At 57.3% G+C, this 17,975-nt stretch overlaps 1 protein-coding gene across 1 annotated transcript in view; it reads right to left on the bottom strand.

Moving 5' to 3' along the window:
- Positions 1 to 401: 401 nt before the first annotated feature.
- The window catches only part of LOC101873314 (protein unc-13 homolog A), a 31,968-nt gene continuing 14,394 nt past the window's right edge, over positions 402 to 17,975 (bottom strand). The window contains exons 18-42 of the mRNA XM_034070933.1: positions 17,604 to 17,831; positions 17,235 to 17,376; positions 16,693 to 16,862; positions 16,210 to 16,325; positions 15,954 to 16,117; positions 15,592 to 15,742; positions 13,613 to 13,681; positions 13,439 to 13,528; positions 13,150 to 13,284; positions 12,688 to 12,821; positions 12,398 to 12,483; positions 11,998 to 12,124; positions 11,817 to 11,913; positions 11,533 to 11,676; positions 10,912 to 10,995; positions 10,550 to 10,627; positions 10,203 to 10,291; positions 9,896 to 10,048; positions 9,622 to 9,745; positions 4,171 to 4,227; positions 3,921 to 4,001; positions 3,669 to 3,816; positions 1,154 to 1,246; positions 924 to 1,083; positions 402 to 690 (exon numbers count right to left, since the gene is read on the bottom strand). Of these exons, the coding sequence (XP_033926824.1) occupies positions 402 to 690; positions 924 to 1,083; positions 1,154 to 1,246; positions 3,669 to 3,816; positions 3,921 to 4,001; positions 4,171 to 4,227; positions 9,622 to 9,745; positions 9,896 to 10,048; positions 10,203 to 10,291; positions 10,550 to 10,627; positions 10,912 to 10,995; positions 11,533 to 11,676; positions 11,817 to 11,913; positions 11,998 to 12,124; positions 12,398 to 12,483; positions 12,688 to 12,821; positions 13,150 to 13,284; positions 13,439 to 13,528; positions 13,613 to 13,681; positions 15,592 to 15,742; positions 15,954 to 16,117; positions 16,210 to 16,325; positions 16,693 to 16,862; positions 17,235 to 17,376; positions 17,604 to 17,831 (3,209 nt within the window). The remainder of the gene's footprint in view (positions 691 to 923; positions 1,084 to 1,153; positions 1,247 to 3,668; positions 3,817 to 3,920; positions 4,002 to 4,170; positions 4,228 to 9,621; positions 9,746 to 9,895; positions 10,049 to 10,202; positions 10,292 to 10,549; positions 10,628 to 10,911; positions 10,996 to 11,532; positions 11,677 to 11,816; positions 11,914 to 11,997; positions 12,125 to 12,397; positions 12,484 to 12,687; positions 12,822 to 13,149; positions 13,285 to 13,438; positions 13,529 to 13,612; positions 13,682 to 15,591; positions 15,743 to 15,953; positions 16,118 to 16,209; positions 16,326 to 16,692; positions 16,863 to 17,234; positions 17,377 to 17,603; positions 17,832 to 17,975) is intronic.

The raw sequence follows: 17,975 nt of genomic DNA on the forward strand, positions 1-17,975 counted from the left end.
GGATGGGATGAGACACCCCTCCCACCTTCACCTCCAGCTCTTTCTTTTCATTGCCTGATGAGGTCTGGGTAAAACAGGGTAGAGTCAAGGATGGGCCACTGTGGTTCCTCCATCTCAGGCACCCCACCTGGATCTAGGCTTTCCCTGCAGCCCCACCAGGCCCAGCACCTTCCCATTGGGGTGGGATGGTGGCATGGCCATGCTCTGCATCACTGCCACTCAGAGTCTGGCTGAGGGAAGGATGGCGTGGGTCTGTCACTACAGCTACACCCCACCCCCCCCCCACCAACACAGGGAAGGAGACTCCTCCTGTGGCCACTCTTATGGCTTATACATGGCTGGAGGATGGTGTAGAAAAGGGGTGAGGACTTAGGGGAGAGGGCTGGGGAAGTTACAAGGGTTTAATTGCTGCCCTCCTCGGCTGAGCGTGTGTCTGACTTGAGCTTGACAAACTCCTTGGCCACCTCATCATTGTTGCGCTGGGAGAGGATGCGGAGGACGGTGAGGCCGGTGTCATCCATGTGGATGCGGCGGCCCAGGGGCAGCCAGCAGGCACAGCCAGGTCGCTGCAGGATGTCACGGAGCTGCAGGACAGCGATGCCCACTGTCCGGTCCTCGCGGGCAAAGCAGTAATCCTTCACACACACCTGCAGTTCATAGCACTCAGGACCAGTCTCCACACCCAGCGTGCTGCAGGAGGGCAAGGGACAAGCAGTTGGCACAGTGGGTCATACTCCCAGGTCCCCTCCACAGGACACCTGGGTGCTACCTCCCTCTGTCTTTTTTTCCCCCCTTTCCTCAATCCCTGCCTTTACCCATGAGAAAACATCTAAAATATCCCAAACTCCCTGGCAAGACCCCACCATGGGGCAGACGCATCGCCCAGCCCAGCCCCACATCCCAAGCCCTGCAGCATCACTCACAACTGGAAGCTCTCGTTGTACTTCGGGGCCCAGCTGTTGTTCTTGGATTTGGTGGCAAATTTCCTCTTCTTGTCACTGAGGTGGGGCCCGATGATGTTGACCTCAATGAAGGGACGGAAGATGCCTGATGTCTGCCATTTGAGGTCATTTGCAGCCACCACTGCAAAGAGGGAGCACGTGAGCCTCATGGAGCACTACCAGATCTGAGCATCCCAGCTGGCAGAACCCACCTTTGACAGTGACTTTGTGTTCACCAGTGCCTGGGTGGGTGAAGAGCTCCACATGGATAGACACCTCCCCAACAGGGTCATCCACACCAGAGCCTGCATGGCAAAGGGAAGTGACATGAGTGCTCATTCCTGCTCTGTCCCTGATGTCCACCACCAACCCCACTGGAGGAGGCAGGTCACCCACCGAGGGCAGCAGCACTTGGCTCAATGTGGCCTCTGCTAAAGAGTTCTGAGGAGAGCAGCATGGGTGAAGCAACTGTCATGGATGGCTGGGGCTGGCAGCAGGCAGGGCTGGGGACATGGCAGGACATCCCCAGTACCAGGCTGGGTCTCTCTGCCACCCCACATCAGCAGCTCCCAGTGAGCCCCCACTTGCCCAGGCAGGGGCTGAGGTGTCTGGGTGGGATGAGGCAGGGGACTGCCCTGCTCTGCCTCCTATAAGCACAGGGCAGGGGGTGCTGTCAGTGCTCCATGCATGGATGAGAGTATGGGCACAGCACTGGGCACAAGGAACCTGACCTGGCCATTGTGCCACAAGGCAGCCATGGCCCTGCCAGGGTTCGAGGCTGACCTGCCCCCTCCTGTATCCCCTCCATCCCTGGGGAATTCAGGTGACCTGTGACCAACAGCCCAGCACACCCCCTCCCCTCCAGGAGCCATGCATGCACCCATGGGTGAAGGAGGGGGTGCAAGGCACAAGGGCAGGGTCTGTGTGTCAGGGCCAAGGAGATCAAACTGAGCTCAGCGGAAAGCTCCCAGGGTAGAAATAACAGTGGGAAAAAGGACACATCCTCACATGTCACCTCATGGCTCCCAGCACAAGGATGCCAGGCCATGTGGGGTGGTGATGGCACGCTTTCCTCTCTATCCACCCTCATCCTCCACAAAGCCCGGCACCCCATCCCTACAGGCAGTGCCGCATGCTGAGCTGAGATGGAGCTGATGGCAGGTGAGGAAGGGGGGTTTGGGTATGGGAGGCCAAGCATGGGGTGCAGTCCTGGCCCCTCTGGGTGCCAAGGAGGCCAAGCAGGGCCCATGGAGCTGGGCTCATTCCTCACGCCCTGGAGCAGGCGGGCAGAGCTCACGGGAACAAGGCTAGTAATGGTCCTTCTGGCAGCAGTGTGGAGGGGATGGGGGACATGGGCATGGCCTCCTCTGGGGCCACATGTCCCAAGGAGACAGCTCCCAGCTTGCATGGAGGTCAGGGCAGGTTCCCACCCCCAGGCAGCAGCACTGGGGACAATGCAGGGTGCCCAGACCTAACCTGGTATGGGGCAGGGGTTGTCAATAAAGCTGAGCACAGCTCCTCTATATTCAGCTCTAAACAGCTGTGGGAGTGTGAGTCTGTGGGCAGAAGGCTCCAGCTCTGGCCACAAGGCACCCAAGGCTGGCAGTGATGAGGCTCATGGCCACCCCAGCCCCAATGCTGGGACTATTACTAGCTCAGGCCAGTGGCAGGCAGGTGCAGGGGCAGGCAAGCAGCACACATACCCTTCTCAGGATAAATTTCTTCACTAAGGGTAAACCTAATACCTTTCCCACCATGGACTAGTGGGAAGGAGAGAGAGACAGACACAGCACAGAGTAGAAGAAGAGAGAAGGAAGGAGACAATGTGTGGGGGGGATGGGATCAGTAAAAGAGAAGGGAAGAAAACAGAGAGAAAGAGATCAGATCTCACAAGACAGATGAACAGCCAAGCATCTGGACCACACTGCAGCAACACAGGAGGTACCAGGCACTACCTGGCTCTGAGACCAGGGGGTCCTGGGGCCAGGCTGCATTTAGGCGTGCTGGCACCAACCAAACCCAAGGCCACCCCACCAACACAGCTGGCACAGGAAGCACAGACAGTTATCCCTTGCAAGGAAACGCACAGACAGCAAATGCACGTCCCACTCCCCAAGGACACAGACAAGCCTGGCTGGGGAACTATACAGCAGCCCATGACTGCAACAGAGCATATCTGTCCCCTCCTCAAGCAGCCAAGGGGCAAAATAAAGAGCAGCATTTAGAGAGGAGATCATGCCCCAGAGGGTGCCCAGCACATGGCTGTGTGGCTGGGGCAGTGCCTGGCATCCTGGACAGATCCTAAATCATAGGGTATGTGGGGCACCCAGCATGCCCAGGACAGGCTCTGGCCCAGCATCTCTTTGGCCAAGATGTCAGCTACAAGGCAGCACTGGACCAGAGGTGTCTGTACTGGGTGACAGGGACCAGAGGGTGATCTCCCCTAACCACAGACCCCATTTCTGTGCCATCCTAGCCATGCCTTGGCACTGGGGACGCACTGTTGTTGCCGGTGGGGAACTTGGAGGTACCAGGTTGCTTTTGGGCACCCATGGTCCCTCTTCACCTGCAAGCTATGGGAGCAAGAAGCTCTTCCCTCCCTGTCTACCACTCCCACCCCCCCATGAGCCTAACTGGGGTCCCCCAACCCCACTGTGACATAGGGACCTGGCAGTGGGGCAACCAACCATATGCACGGGGAGAGGGGACCAGGGAAGTGCATCCTACCCTGTGAAGCCTGGGTCTGCACAAAGGTTTTGATGAGGAGGTCAGTAGCCTGGGTGTAGAGGGACAGGGCATAGCGCAGCGACTGCAAGTCGGGGCTCTTCTCCAGGAATGTCTTCTTCAGCCCCACGCCACCAGCATGGAAGTATTGCTGGAAGAGGGAGAATGGCCTTGGGGCCCTCAGCAGCTCTGCCAGAGCTCCTCCAGTGTCCTTCCAGGGCAAAAGCCCTCAGATACACACCAGAATACCCTTACCTTGATGGTGTCCAGTGCCAGCTCCACCACTGCACATTGTTTGGGGGTCAGACTCTTGGCTTCCTCCCGCACCATGTGGTCCTACAGGGCATGAATCCTGCTTTCAGTATGGAACCAGGGCCCCATTCCCCTTGCCCCAAACATGCCAAAAAATGAGTATTGGTGGGGTCCTTGCAACAGTGCCAGTGCCACCCTTAGCACAGAGAGGAGAACAGATCACCTGCCCCCAGCCCACCCTCCCAGCCCTCACCTTTAGCTTGGAGAGCTGCCCCAGCTCCTTGGCTGCATTGAAAATCATCTGTGTGCCCTGCAGAGAAGAGAGACAGGAACGGCCCCAGTGAGTGGCCAAGGTGAGGGTGCCATGGCCAGGCTGGCACATGGTGCCAGGAGCTTGCTGCAGCTCTGGAGGCTCCTCCAGGCTCCAGGGAGATGGAGTAATGCTCCCCAGAGAGCCCCAGGGGCTACTGGGCATGGCGATGTGAGTGTGCACCCCAGCCACTACATGTGGGTGGCTTGGGACCTGGGGACCCCAGGGCAGGACATCATTGTGGCATCAGGGATCTCACACCCTGCTCAGCACAAGTAGCTTGGCCCAAGGGTCCCATCCTGCTCCCTGTGGTTCCCAAGCACCTACTTCTGCATCCAACAAAGCCTAGCACAGCATATCACTGGCACCGCTTGGACAGTTGTACAATACTGGGGAGCAGAGAGCGAATGCAGGGGGACAGAGGGCATGGGGAGGATGCAACATGATCCCCCTGTACCCCACAGTGCTGGCAGCCAAGCCAAACACGCCCCTGCTACCCAGACCCCTGCCCAGTCCCAACCCCAGGGATGTTCCCCAGCCCCTGTTCACCCCAGGAACATGGCAGATGGGAGCCCTGGGCTGCCTCCATCTGCCCTGTGCCATGCCACCCCCATGGGCAGAGACCATGGACGCTCTATGGGGCTCACTGGCATAGCTCCTAGGGACACAGTCCCATGGCACAGGCAGATCCCACTCACTTCCTTGGTCTACTGCCTGCTCACTGGGCTGAGCACAAGTTCCCCTTCTCAAGCCCTCCAATGTGCAACATGCAACTGGATAAGCAAAGGCCCCGTGCGGCAGAGCCAACAGTTCTCACCTCCTTCCCCCAGCACCATAGCTCCAGTAATTCCCAACCCCCAGCATCTATCCCACTAACCATTACTTTCTGCAGGGGTCTGGTCCCCCCATGCTCTTACTCTGTACCCCCTCCCACTAACCCTTTGTGTCCTTCTCACTCCCAAGGTACTGTCCCATTCACTTGCTGTCCCCATCTCCCATAGTTGGTGAACAGGCTGGGAGCTGGGGACACTGATGGCTCCCAGACAGAGCACAATGGAATACTGCACTGAGCTGGGACCCCCACACACCCCACAGCACATGGGACAAGAAACAGGGAGGAGGCAAGAAGAGGGACCAGAGCCAAGTGGGGAGCAGAAGAGCCATGTTCTTACTTCAGTGTGACTGGGCAGCTTCACCCTGCTCTGGAAGAGAACAGCAAGGGACAGTTACTGGTGGCCCCAGCAGCAGCCAGCCGCAGGTCCAGGCTCCCCACAACCCACAGCCATGTGGACTCTTGCCCAGAGCAGCTCCTCTGGCTGTGCCCAGTTCTCCACTGCTTGCAGGTGTGAACTGGTTCAGCACCAGTTCACACCTGCAAAGGCTCAGTCCCGCATGCTTGCTGCTGAGCCTGTGATGAGCAAGCCATGACAGGTTCAGCAGGACTATGGATACTTCCTGAGTGTGGCAGGCCTGTTCTCCACCTTGTCTGGGGCTGGGGAAATATCAGCTGGTGGAGGGAAGCAGCTCACACAGCACTCTCAACAAACTGGGGCAGGACCCAGCATCACCTATGAGAGGATGAGGCATTGCCCCAGATGCCAGCATGGCTCTTCCTGAGAGGTGTGGGTTTGGGGAGCATGCAGCCCTCAGGGCTGTGCTGAGCCCCCAGCAGTGGGGAGCACCCAGACAGAGGGAGAGCCCACGTGGCTGGAGAAAGCCCTTTCAGCAAGTTTTGGGGCTCAGTGAGCCTTTCTGAGGCTCCCCTAAGCATCAGGAGGGAGCAGGCTCAGAGGTCCAGGGGACCTCAGCAGCCCCATGGCCTCCAGTGTGACCTGCACATCCCCAGCATTCCAGGGGTGACCTCTTCCTGTGCCTCCAGGGGTGGGACAGGTTTGTGGCTGGGATGCCCCATGCTTGGGTACCGTGTTCCCATGCTGTTCTAGACAGGCACTGGGAGGGGTGCTGAGCAATGTGGGGCTGCCTGAGGATTGGTAACACCACACATACCCACGCCACAGGGGCTCAACACAACACGACACCCGCTCCCTACCCCAGGCGACACAGAAACAGGTTACTGCACCCATCCTGCACACAGGCAGCACGTTCCAGGCAACACAGCACACCTCAACAGGCCACACAGGCAATGGCACATCCAGACAGCACAACAGAGGAAGCACGGACAAGCCTGGGCCTCCACAGCAGGTGGGTGTGGGGCCACGAGTGTGGCCACAGGGCAGTGACACATATGGAACCCACAGCTTTTTACCTTCTCTGTCCCCTTGCCATGTTTTCTCAAGAGCGTGCCCTGTAGAAGCAATGTCAGAGGTTGAGTGGTGGGGTGGGGAGACAGAATGGGATGGGACACAGGGAGAGAAAGACAAGGCTGGGCACATGGGGGGACCACGAGCTGGTGGCAAAGATACCTCAAGGACAGTTAACAGCCAGTGGAGAAATGGTCCCTCTTGAGGGTGCTAAGCCTATGGTGGACTGCTCCCCACTGGGATACAGGGTTAGTGGGGGACTGATCCGCAGGGGGATGCTGGGTCAGCAGTGAACGACAGGTGTCTCGTGTATGCTTGGCCAACTGGTTCTCACTGGAGCACACCATGTCACACTGATGGGGAACTATTTCCCACACAGGGATGCTGGGCTTATGGTAGCTGGTTCCTACTGGGATATAAGGGATGCTGAGCACATGGGGGACTGGTCCCCAGTGGGATATAGGGAGGCAGAAACCAGGTGGCACTGTGTGTGGGAAGCCTCTGGTGCCCCCACATTCCCCTACAACACTGGGGCTGTACTTGAGTTTCACCCGTGGTGTTCTGGTCTGTGCAGTGCTGGGCCCTGTGACAACCCCACACTGACCCAGGCCAAGAGAAACTGTGAAATGTAGCAGCAGTGCCATGTGGAGGGTTCCTACAGCCTCTCAGGGCCCTGCACCTGTGTGAGCTGACACCATCCTAGTCCCCTGATAGCCTCAGCAAAGCTGAGCCTATGGGGTCCCTGCAGGGCCAAGGGGAGGCTCAGCCCAGGCTGACCCAGGGTCTCTCCAAATGCTGCTTCTGGAAAGAAATGGTGCTGGGGGATGGGACAGTAATTTGTTCCCACAGGGATTAGCACCAGCACCCAACCACCAGAACCCACACCACTGCTCCTTGCAAAGGTGCCCGTGGTCAAAACAGGGGTGGGAGCAGGATTGGGGGTGGATGCGGCCCTTCCTTTACCCCACAAGGCATAAGCCCATGGCCACAGACTGAGCAGAAGAGGACAAAAGGAAACTGCTCAGTCAAAGCCATGCAGGGACTCAGCAGGAATGCCAAAAAGGGAACCCAGGAGTCCAGGCTCCCAGTACTGTATCCTGGGCAAGGAAAAGGTCCCATGACTCATGCCAGAAACTTGGGCCACCACTGACCAACAGGACCAAGGACTGTTGTGTCCCAGGGAGATGCTCCTCTCCACAGGCCTCTGCTTTCAACCCTTATCATAGCCACACCACAGCCAGAGCCTCAAGTAGAAACTCAGGCACAACGGGTTCAGGAAGAGCAACCCTGACTGCCAGGCACACACCACTCCTCCTGCTCATGTCCCCAGTGGCCTCAGCATGAAATAAGACAGGATCAGCCTGGATTTGACTGTCCCTGATTACATGGCACTGCCCCATCCCCGTGCTCACCCACACCATCACTAACCCTTGCACTTCCCCACATCCAGCTCCCTTGAATCTCTCCAGGACCGTTCTTTCCACCCCCCAACAAAGGCAAATGCCTGCTAGGAGCCAGTGCCAAGCGGGCAGCACAAGAATGGGGACTACAGAGGTGGGCCATGTCGGGAGCCAAAGGAGGGTGTGGGCAGGGTGCGGGCAGCCACACAAGACAGGAACCGGCGGGGCCAGGACCGACACACAGCAGACAGACAGACAGACAGACAGAGAGCTGCCGTACTTACAATCATCTGCCATTGAGAGGCAAGCGGAGCAATTGGAGAGAACAACCACGGCATGAGTGTCGGCCCCTTCCTCCATCCTCCCCAGCCCTGGCTGCCCCCCAATCCCCACCAGGCAAGAGGAACAGCAGAGCCAGGGGCGTACACCATCTGACATGCCACAGCAGTCAGCATCCATGCCCTGCCACCAGTATCACTGGTCTCTACAGCCCCAAGATGGCCCCATCCCAACCTGCCTACTCCATCCTTACTGTGGCAGGGGGACTGAGCTCCAGGGACCCGGTGAACCCCCCTCAACACTCAGTTCTGACATGTAGCCCTAAGTCACCAGCCATAGGACCAGACCCTTCCAAGGACTGCCTCCCCACAGGAAAATACACAGATCTACATGTCCATGCCACCTCCTCTGACCTCATCACAGGGTTCACTGCCTCCAGAACACAGCATGGCCATGAAGGGACAGAGACAGGGCACCAGCATTCCTGGTAGATTTGGCCAGCTTTGGCCAAGGGTGTGTCACTCTGGCCAGGAGGGATGCAGGGTTGACCTGAGCCAGGCTCTGGGCTGTGACAAGGTGCCAGTAAGGTGGTATCATTGAGGGCTGACATTTCACCAATGTGCTGTCCCTTACCGACATGCATAAGGATTCCCACAGCCCCAGGAAAGTGACACAGTGGATGGTGGCTCCAGGGACTCCAAGAGCCTGAGCCCAACTTTGTGACAGACAGAAGCCACTGAGAATGACAAGGATGAATATATAGTTGGCTCAGAGCCCTCAGTGTTACCATTCCCTTCCTGACCTAACTGAAGAGCTTCCCCAGCAAGCTTCAGGGTACATGGCTACATGCAAGGGAGGATACACACAGCAATGTGATAGACCTGTAGGAAACCTCCCTTTGAGGAGGGACCAGTAGGGCTTTACTCAGGTTCCCTAGAAACTGTTCAGACTATGAGGAAGGAACAGTTCAGTCCTGCTGAAGGAACATGACCCCTTATCCCCACATTATCCCCATCCCTGCAAAGCCAGGCCCTGCTCCACTGGCAATTCCAGCCCCACAGCAAAGCCAAGATGTGGTGACTCCCCACACTCCAAGAGCCTCCTGATCCACTTCCTGGCACAGGGACCATGTTCACAGCCAGCACTGATGGGGATGTCTTGGGATGTTGCCTAGCTCAAATGGTGGAAAGGACCAGTGCCCTCTTGGTGCCATGATGGAGATGACAGGAAGGTCCTTTGGCAAAGGCAGCCAAGAGCGTTCCAGGCTGCACCTTTCTCTCCTCCATCCCTTGCCTGGCCATGAGCTGGGAGTCAGTCTGGGGAGGCTGCCAAAGTTCCAAACCCCCCCAGCAGCTAGTGAAGGCACCAGACCAGCAATGTCTCACTCTGGCCCCAATCAGCCATCCTCAGCTCCACGGTCCCCCGTTCCTGGTCCCCCTCCCTGTGTCACTCACCGTCTGATCAGTAAGCGGGGGCAGAACAATGGTCTTCTCCATTGTGTTCATAACCAGCTTCCAGAGCTCCTTTAGCACACGCTTCAGCACTGTCTTCTCACAGATCTTGGCAAAGAGCGTCAGGCTGCAGAGGGGACAGGGCTGAAGGTCCCAGAATGGCACCCCCAATGTCACCCCCCTCCCAGTCATCCTGACCCTGCAGGTTCTCCAGACCTCCAGAGTGAGTCAGGAGCATCAGGAAAGGTGGGGGGTCCCTACTGGCCCCTACACTCACTTGCTGTCTAGAAGGTCCATGATGGGCTGCAGGACGTTGTCAGCATCCTGTGCAACACTGCTGCAGGTGCTGGCAGGGACGTTACCAGTGCCCTTCACCTGGCCCAGGATGTCGCCCATCTGCTTCACACACTCTTCAATGTGCGGCTGGAAACTGGGGACCACAACACCCAGGCAGCTCAGCATCCCTGTGGCCATGCCCAGGACCTGCTTGGCCAAGCAAGGTACCCAGCCTGGCCCCAGCCACAGCTCCTGGACCCCTAAACCTCTCCTTGACCCACTGCCCATACCCTCTCGCCTGGGTGTACCTGGTGGCAAAGACTCGGCTCAGCTCATCCAGGACATTGTTGAGTTTCACCTGCAGTTCCTTAAGGATATCACTGGCTTCCGTGTCCAGCTGAAAGAGGGACATGTTGGAGAAGCTATCAGAGCCCCTGACCCAGTCCACAGGGGGGGTCTCTGCACCCTAAATGCACCCGTGGGCAGGGTGAAGCCCATCCATCGTCTGACATGGTGGGATGCCATGATCCCATACAGGAGTGAGGAACTGAGGTCTTCCTCCAGCACTGTGGAGCCAGTAAAGGGTCTGCTTCTGGGGAAAGGGGCCAGATCCAGCCTCGCCATAGGGCTCCCTCCCAAAGACCCTGACACACACCTCCTTCCCACCCATGGCTTCAAACATCTTCTCGAGCTGGACACGGAGCTGCTGGATGTTGTTCATCAGGATGCAGGGCTGGAGGGGTGAGATGGAGACAGGAGTCAGCACCAACAGATGTGGCTGAAACAGCTGCCCACCACACCAAGTCCCTCCCACCCTGTACTGGGGTACACGAGAATAGTCATGGTATGGAGCTCTGCCTGCTAGCATTTTAGGGACTGGTATCAGGCAGAGACCAAGGGCAGGACCTGCTTCACGGGTACCAGCTTTGGAGCTGAGGTGGTGGTTTGGGTCACCATGTGTGGACAATCCTGCCTGGCAGCACCGGGCAGGTAGCAAGCAGAAGGGAGATACATCACCACTTTCTCCTTCTCCTTGGAGCAGTATGAAGCAAAATCCTTGGAGATGATCTCAGCATACTGGAGGAGAACATTGCTGATGGTCTGCAGCCAGTAAGACAGGAACAAAGACACCCAGACATCAGGAACAAGGAGGAAGGATGGAGAAAAGGAAACCATGAGTCCCACAGCAGTGAAACAATCCAATGCCCGGATACACCCTGCAACCCGTAGACCCTTTGGCCCCACGGATGCACCAGGAGCTGCATGAGCACAGCCACTAGAAAACAGATCCAGCACTTCTGGTATCCATAGACAGCTCCATCATCCACACAGCTACGAAAGCACCGGCCATCAAGCCTACATCCAATCCCACCCCCCACTGCAATGAGCCAATGCCTTTAATCTAAATTAATTAATCAATTAACTCATTAATTATATAACATCCTGTGCTAGCAAACATGGGAAGGCCACAGGGTCTGTTGATGGCATATTTGCTTGAGCATCACCATTAGAGGTGGCACAATCTGTGCTGTATGCTGCTGCCCACAGCAGGATGGGAGCTGGCAAAGGGAGCCCAGAAGCCCTGCAACAGGCTGGAATTGGGGTCCCAAGTGTGCCACTGGCCTGGCAGCTGCCCACCTTGGCAAACCGTCGCATGTAATGCCCAACAATCTGAGGATCAGGGCACTCAAGTTTCTTGATGATCTCAAAGCTCTGGTTGAGCTGGGAGAAGACGTCCACCACGGAGCAAGAGAAGAGCGCGTGCTCTGATGTCTGCTGGAACTGGGGGAGCAAGAGGCTGTGTCAGCAGGAGGCAAGAAGGGAGACATTGGCCCTGGCTGGGACACACTGGCTATTGAGGGACAAGCCCCTCACCCAGCCCCGGCTGCAGTTCCTGTGCCCACTGACAGTCCTGTTCATACCCCATCCTTCTTGTCCCGCTCCAGTGCTCCATGCAGGAAATCCCGCGACACCTCTTCATTCTCATCCAGCCACTGGATAACAAAGGGCTCAAACCAGCTGGAAGACACATCCATCCCCAGTGAGGCCAGTAGCCCCCAGGGCACAAGCACCCCCTCCCCTGCCCCCGAGGGCTGCACTCACGCAGGGTACTCAGGCACACGGCTCTTGAAGGAGGGCAGCTCGGTGACATACTCATTGTAAAGCCACTTCACCTTGAAGTGCAGGTTCATGTAATCCGCGCTCTTGCACAGGCGGTGCTTGTCATGCTCTGCACAGGGAAGGTGAGTGCCATGGGGAGGGGTTTTGCTTCAAGCCTCAAACCATGGCAAGGGAGAATATATTTGTCCCAGAAGCAGTGCTGGGGAGGCCAGGGTGACAAGGCGAAGATGGAAGTGCTCCTTGGTGGGGTTTAAGCTAGGCATCATGTTGATGAGAGGGTGAAATGGGTTTCCCAGGGAATAAGCGAGGTGGGAGCAGAGTGCAGCTCCCGCCTGGTTCCTGGTTCCCTACCCAGATAAGAGTGAGATGTGGTGGGACTCACCCTCCATCGCATACTTCATATCCTGAGCGAAGAGGTTCCACATCACCTCGGCACTGATCTTCCCCACGTTCAGTTCTTGGGGGAACCTGGGGCAAAGGGACAGTGTGGACACAGGGTGGACCAGCCCTTCACTTTGAAGATACATCCCCACACACCTCCCACCTTCCTTGGTTTTCCAACTGTAGAACAGATGTTACAACCCATTTCCAAAAAACTAAAGCCACCATTGCCACCATGTGGGCATCCCCCCCAAGTGCAATGCAGGGTCCCCTTTCCTGGCACCTACTCACTGGTTCAGGCAGGGTGTGTAGGAATTCTTGTCTTCCTCGATAATGGAGACTATCAGAGTGATGAGCTTGGACCAGAAGTCTAAGTTTTTGATGCTGGGGCCCTGCTCCTCGGGGGGCACTTCGCCTTTCTTAGTCTGGAGTGATGGGGACACAGCAGAGGCTCTGGTCACCCCACCCATAGGGCTTGATTTTGTGGCAGGGCTAACAAGGAGGCAGGAGGGCTCAAGGAACACCCTGGAGGCCCCCGCATAGGCCACCCTTGTTTGCCTCCAGTCTCAGCCCCACAGCAGTGGATCTCAAACCCTGCCCAAGGCTTGGGCCTCATTCTATATGGGACTGAGCAGTCTGGAGAGGGAGCAGGAGCATCACAAAGGAAAAGGACAGGGAATAGGGAGGTTAGTGGGGGAAACAAGGCTCCCCCGCAGCATTCCAGTGCATCCCAGCTCCCCCTGCCCCACGCACTGGGTCCGTCTGGTACTCGCGGCTGTACAGCTCGTGGCAGTTGTTGAAGATGTACTCATAGGTGGAGTTGAGGCAGGCTTTCACACAGTCCTTCACTACCTGGCTGGCTCGTGGGGGGCTCTGCAGCTCCTGGACCTAGGTGTGAGAGGGGGGAATGGTGCTGGAGGCAGACTCACAGCCCCAGCCAGCCACCAAGGAGCTACCACAGGATCCCAACCTTGCGAAGAACTGGGGCCAGTGGGGGTCAGCTCCCCCTTAGGGCATGGAGTGAGTAGGGCCCCTGCAATACCTTCATCCGAAAGAAGGTGATGCTGGTCAGCAAATCCACCGTGGACTTGAGATCCTGCAGCCGTTCAGGGCTGCTGGCAGGGAAATTGTTCTGCCAAAGGGGAAGACAAAACTCTCAACAGGGTGGGTAGAGGGGAAGAAAACAGCCAAAGCTGAGGACTGGCAGGCACCTTACCCGGTACATGGACAGGTCAATCCGCAGTGAGTTGTGCAGCTGGTCAAGGAGTTTGACGAAACGCTCCTTCTGCAGAGAAACACCCCAGAGACAGGTAAGAGGGGGAAAAGGTGGCAGGGACCAAACCCCCTCCCAGCTGCCCCTGGCTCCCTCTGATCCCCACCCACACCACCCCAGCTCATCCCTCTCCTCCCTGCTGTCCTTCCTTGCCTCCTTCCTTCATCAGAGCCCAGCAGGTGGGCATGGGATGCCCACAGAAAAGAGCACGTCCTCGCTGGTGGCCTGGGCTCACTGGCAGCCGTCGACAGCCCCCAGGGCAAATGTGGCCATGCCAGGCATGGTACAGGATCAAGAGGTGACACTGCACATCCCCTTTGCTCTCACTGGCAGTTGGTGTCAGAGGTGGGAGACTGGCTATTCTATCTGCCCTGTTCACTTGAACACCTCCAAGCCTGGGGCAGGCAGAGGGAGAGGGTGTGCAGGATGGTGCCCCTGGGCCACATGGAAAGAGATCAGGCAGCAGGGGCAGGGAAAAAGCAGCTGGGCTTAGCTTGCTGCAGTCACCAATCTTTTGGGCTGAGCTGGTATGACACAAGGCCAGGATGGCCCACAGGAGTTGGACACCTGTGTGGGCTCCTCGCTCACCCAACCAGGCTGCACCGGGGACTGTGGGCAGGGAATTGTCCCAGGTAGATGATATCCACTGGGGTTGAGTGGCTTTAGTTCAGCTCAATCCAGCTCCTGTTCAGGGAGTGCTGGGCAGGAGGATGCAAATCCCATATTGGGCTGCAAATCAGGCATCAGAGCTGAGGGCAAAGCAACCAGTCTACCCCAAAATGCTGTTAGAAGGCATTTATTTCACTTTGCGTCTCTGCTGGGGCAGGCTTTGGACAACCCTGTGGGCTCCCATGAGAGCCCTGGGTCCCCCCTACAGCACTTGCTGTGCTGGATCAGCACTTGCTGTGCACTCCCTGAGTGCTGGGGGGGGAGGATAAGAGGACGGGATGGGGCAGCGAGTCCCACACCCGCGGCTCAGCCAAGCTCACAGCCTGCACTGGCAACCGCAAACCTTTGGCAGAGCCAGGCTCTGGGCCAAGACCGTGAGTCCCAACCACCGAACGGCTGCAGTGCTTTAAAACTGGACACGACGGGTGCTCGGGGTTAAAGCGACACGGCTGGGCACTTTAGCACCCAACCTTAGGCTCTCTAAAAAAAGAGAAAGAAACAAGTTTTTTAAACTCTCCATTTAGAGAAAAGGTGCTTTTTCTTTTGAGTCTCATATGGTTTCCTCCTCCTGCGTCACCTGGAGGCACAGCTCACACAGCTCCAGCTCCCATGAACCAAAGCTGCTGCTCCCAGAGCTGTGCTCGACCCTGGCTGCATCCCTGGCTACCCAGCTCTTTGCCTAACCCAGGGCTGGGCACTGATCCTGACTCAACCCTTGTGCATCCACAGCAAGTACCTGCAGCCTCTGGGATGACATGGGGGAGTCAGGGGGAGAGCTCAGCCCTTTCTCACCTGGGTCCACCTGGCCCCGGCACAAACTCGCCCTGCTCACCATGAGGCTCCCATGGGTGTTGGCACAGCCAGGCAAGTTTGCAGCGGTTCTGGTACACCCAAATACACAGGGTGGTGCAAAACTCCCGGCGAGCTGCAGGGATGGCTTCTTGCCACCTGCCTGTGGTTTTGCCACCAAGGTTTCACCCTCTCACCACCCAGCATCCCACTGGAGTCCCACCATAACAACTAGCAGGGGAGCAAATTTAGACCTTCTCCCAGAAAGGTGGTGGCTCTTTTCCTTCCTGAATAATGGGAGTGGGATGAATTTCAGGACAAGCAGAGGCTGACCCCCCACTGTACCTGGTTGCCCTTTGGAGCGGGGTGTTTTGCACAGCCCTTTTTGCCCCATTGAGCCCCCCACCCCCTCCCAAGAGAAGAGAGAGAAGAAGGAAGGAGTGTTTACGCACCATCGGACTTACCCCGAAATTGGAAGCAGCAAAGCGGTCGGAGGCTGAAACGTTGGTGGATGCTGTGGTGTGTGCGTAGTAGGCATTGATGTTAGCAAGCAGGGTGCTCATCACTGCTGGCACCCCGGGGCACATGTACTTGGAAGAAAGGCAGGCAAAGTGCCTGCAGAGGGAGGGGGAAGGTGAGTGCCACGGAGGGGCTGCCTCAAAGAAGGGGTGTGGGATTTGGGGTGCATGCATAGGGGAGTATGGGGAAGGGGTGTACGGCAGCATTTCTGTGTCCATGGCAGGCTGTAAACAGGCTGCCGCAGGGTGATGCTGACAATGACCCACACACACCCCAGACACAGCAGGATGGAGGGCAAGAAACTCACGTCATGGCCTGGTAGATGGACTCCACCCCATAGCGCATGGCAAACTCATCCACGATCTCCTGCGCTGTCTCATCGAAGTACACCTTCCAGGCATCGTCCCCCTTGGCATCAGGGATCTTCACCACTCCGTTGTTTTGCAAATCCGTCACAAAGTGGAACAGGTTCTGGAGGTACAAATGAGTCCCACGAGGTCCCCAGGGCTGGTGGCATCGCTAGGGTGGGGGCCACAGACCTTGGGCTGGGGTGTGCTGCTCACCTCATGCAGGCACGTGTACTGTATGTGGTAGGGAGCCACCTTCTCCTCGCCTTTGATCTCCACACTGATGTGCAGTCGTATGGCTCCCGACACAGCCGACTTGTCTGTCCGCTTGTCTGCAGGGGTACAGGGAGGGGAGCAAATGGTCCCAGCACAGAGCAGCTTTGGGGCTGGGGCCTGGGAATGCCCAGCTCCAAGTACAGCCACACCAGGGTACAACACAACCAAGACATTGCAGGGAGGGATCTGGCCATATCTCCAGGAACTAGAGACGTGGTCTCTCTGTGTCTCAGTTTCCCCTCAGCAGAGGGCCAGAACTCTTGAGCAAAGGGTTCTCAGAATGACCTTGGAAAAACACCTGATCCCAACAGCTTTCTATGTTTCATGTTTTTAAAAGCAGACCCTATGCTAATATGAGAAACAGCCTTCACACCAGGGCTAGCAGCATGTCCCCCCCCAGACTGCAGGGTCCCAGCTAGTTACCGAGGTTATACCAGACGTCCATCTCCCCACTCAGGGTCCGGACCTCAATGATCGTCTGGCCCAGGAAGTCATCAGACTCCCTCTTGAAGCGCTGCTTCACACGGGACTTGATGTCGTCGTCCTCGTCCCAGACGCGGACCTTGATGCGGTCAGAGGAGTTATGGCACTCACTGGGGAAGCAAGAAGGGGCAAACCCTCGGATGAGCAGGGAAACCTTTCCATCCTCTCCCCAGCCTCTGTTTTCCTAAACAAGAGGGACCATCCCAGCTTGGGGCAGGAACTGGGACAAAGAGCAGATGTGGGGGCACCAACCCTCCCACCAACACAGCCTTGATCAGCCCACACTGCAGGGAGCCAAACACTCCATGGCACAAAACCAGTACTCCCAGTGAGCCCAGCAGCCCCCCTCCACCCTCAGCTGGGGCAGGATGAAGCCCCAGCTGACTCCCCATCACCATGCAGGGATGTGCCAACAGCCAGTGCAGCCCAACATGACTGTGAGTGGCCAGGAAGAGGGATGGAGGGGTCAGGGGTGAACTTACAAATGGAAATTCTCCTCCCAGACTGGGTTGAGATTGCCGTAGATAGTTTTAGTCCTTTTTTTTGTCTTTCCAACCTGGACAGTGACATAGGGGTCACTGGAGCCTGTCTTATCCTTTGCTTGCAGGCCCTGGGCACAAACAACTGCAGCACAGCATGCATACCCATCCACACAAAGCACACACAGTGGAGACAGCAGACAGAGAGAGCAGTCAGTGCCACCACCACACCGAGATCCCCACCACAGGCACAGCCCCAGGGGCTGAAGCTACTTTGGAGAACGAGGGGCAGGAAGCAGTTGGACAATGCAGCACCCCTGTGCAAGGAGACAGCCCCATGGTCCCCCACAGCACATGGCGCCTGGTGCCTACCTGTGATGCTGATCTTGGCTGACCATTTGGAGGTGCCATCCAGGACACTCTGCTTCACTGCCTTCATCTGCTGTGTGTGTGTGGTCTTGGTGACCCCAAACACCTCCTGGATCAGCTCAAATATCTCTGGCTTGTTGCGCTCCCGGATCTTCATGCGGTCCTTGAGCACCATGATGATGTTCTGGGTCCGGTCCTCTGCTCCATGCTTGGAGCTCTTCTCCGCCGCCCCTGGGAGAGGACAGCCACAGGTGAGACAGGGTAGACAGACCGGTGTTGGCATCCAGGAGACAGCCGAGAGTTCCCCAAGCCTACCATGCATGAATTAATTTAAACCTGGAAGGGTCTACCCTCTGTTCAGGACAGACCAGCCCC

The sequence above is a fragment of the Melopsittacus undulatus genome, chromosome 19 (assembly GCF_012275295.1).
Source record: "Melopsittacus undulatus isolate bMelUnd1 chromosome 19, bMelUnd1.mat.Z, whole genome shotgun sequence".
In the NCBI taxonomy this organism is placed as follows: Eukaryota; Metazoa; Chordata; class Aves; order Psittaciformes; family Psittaculidae; genus Melopsittacus; species Melopsittacus undulatus.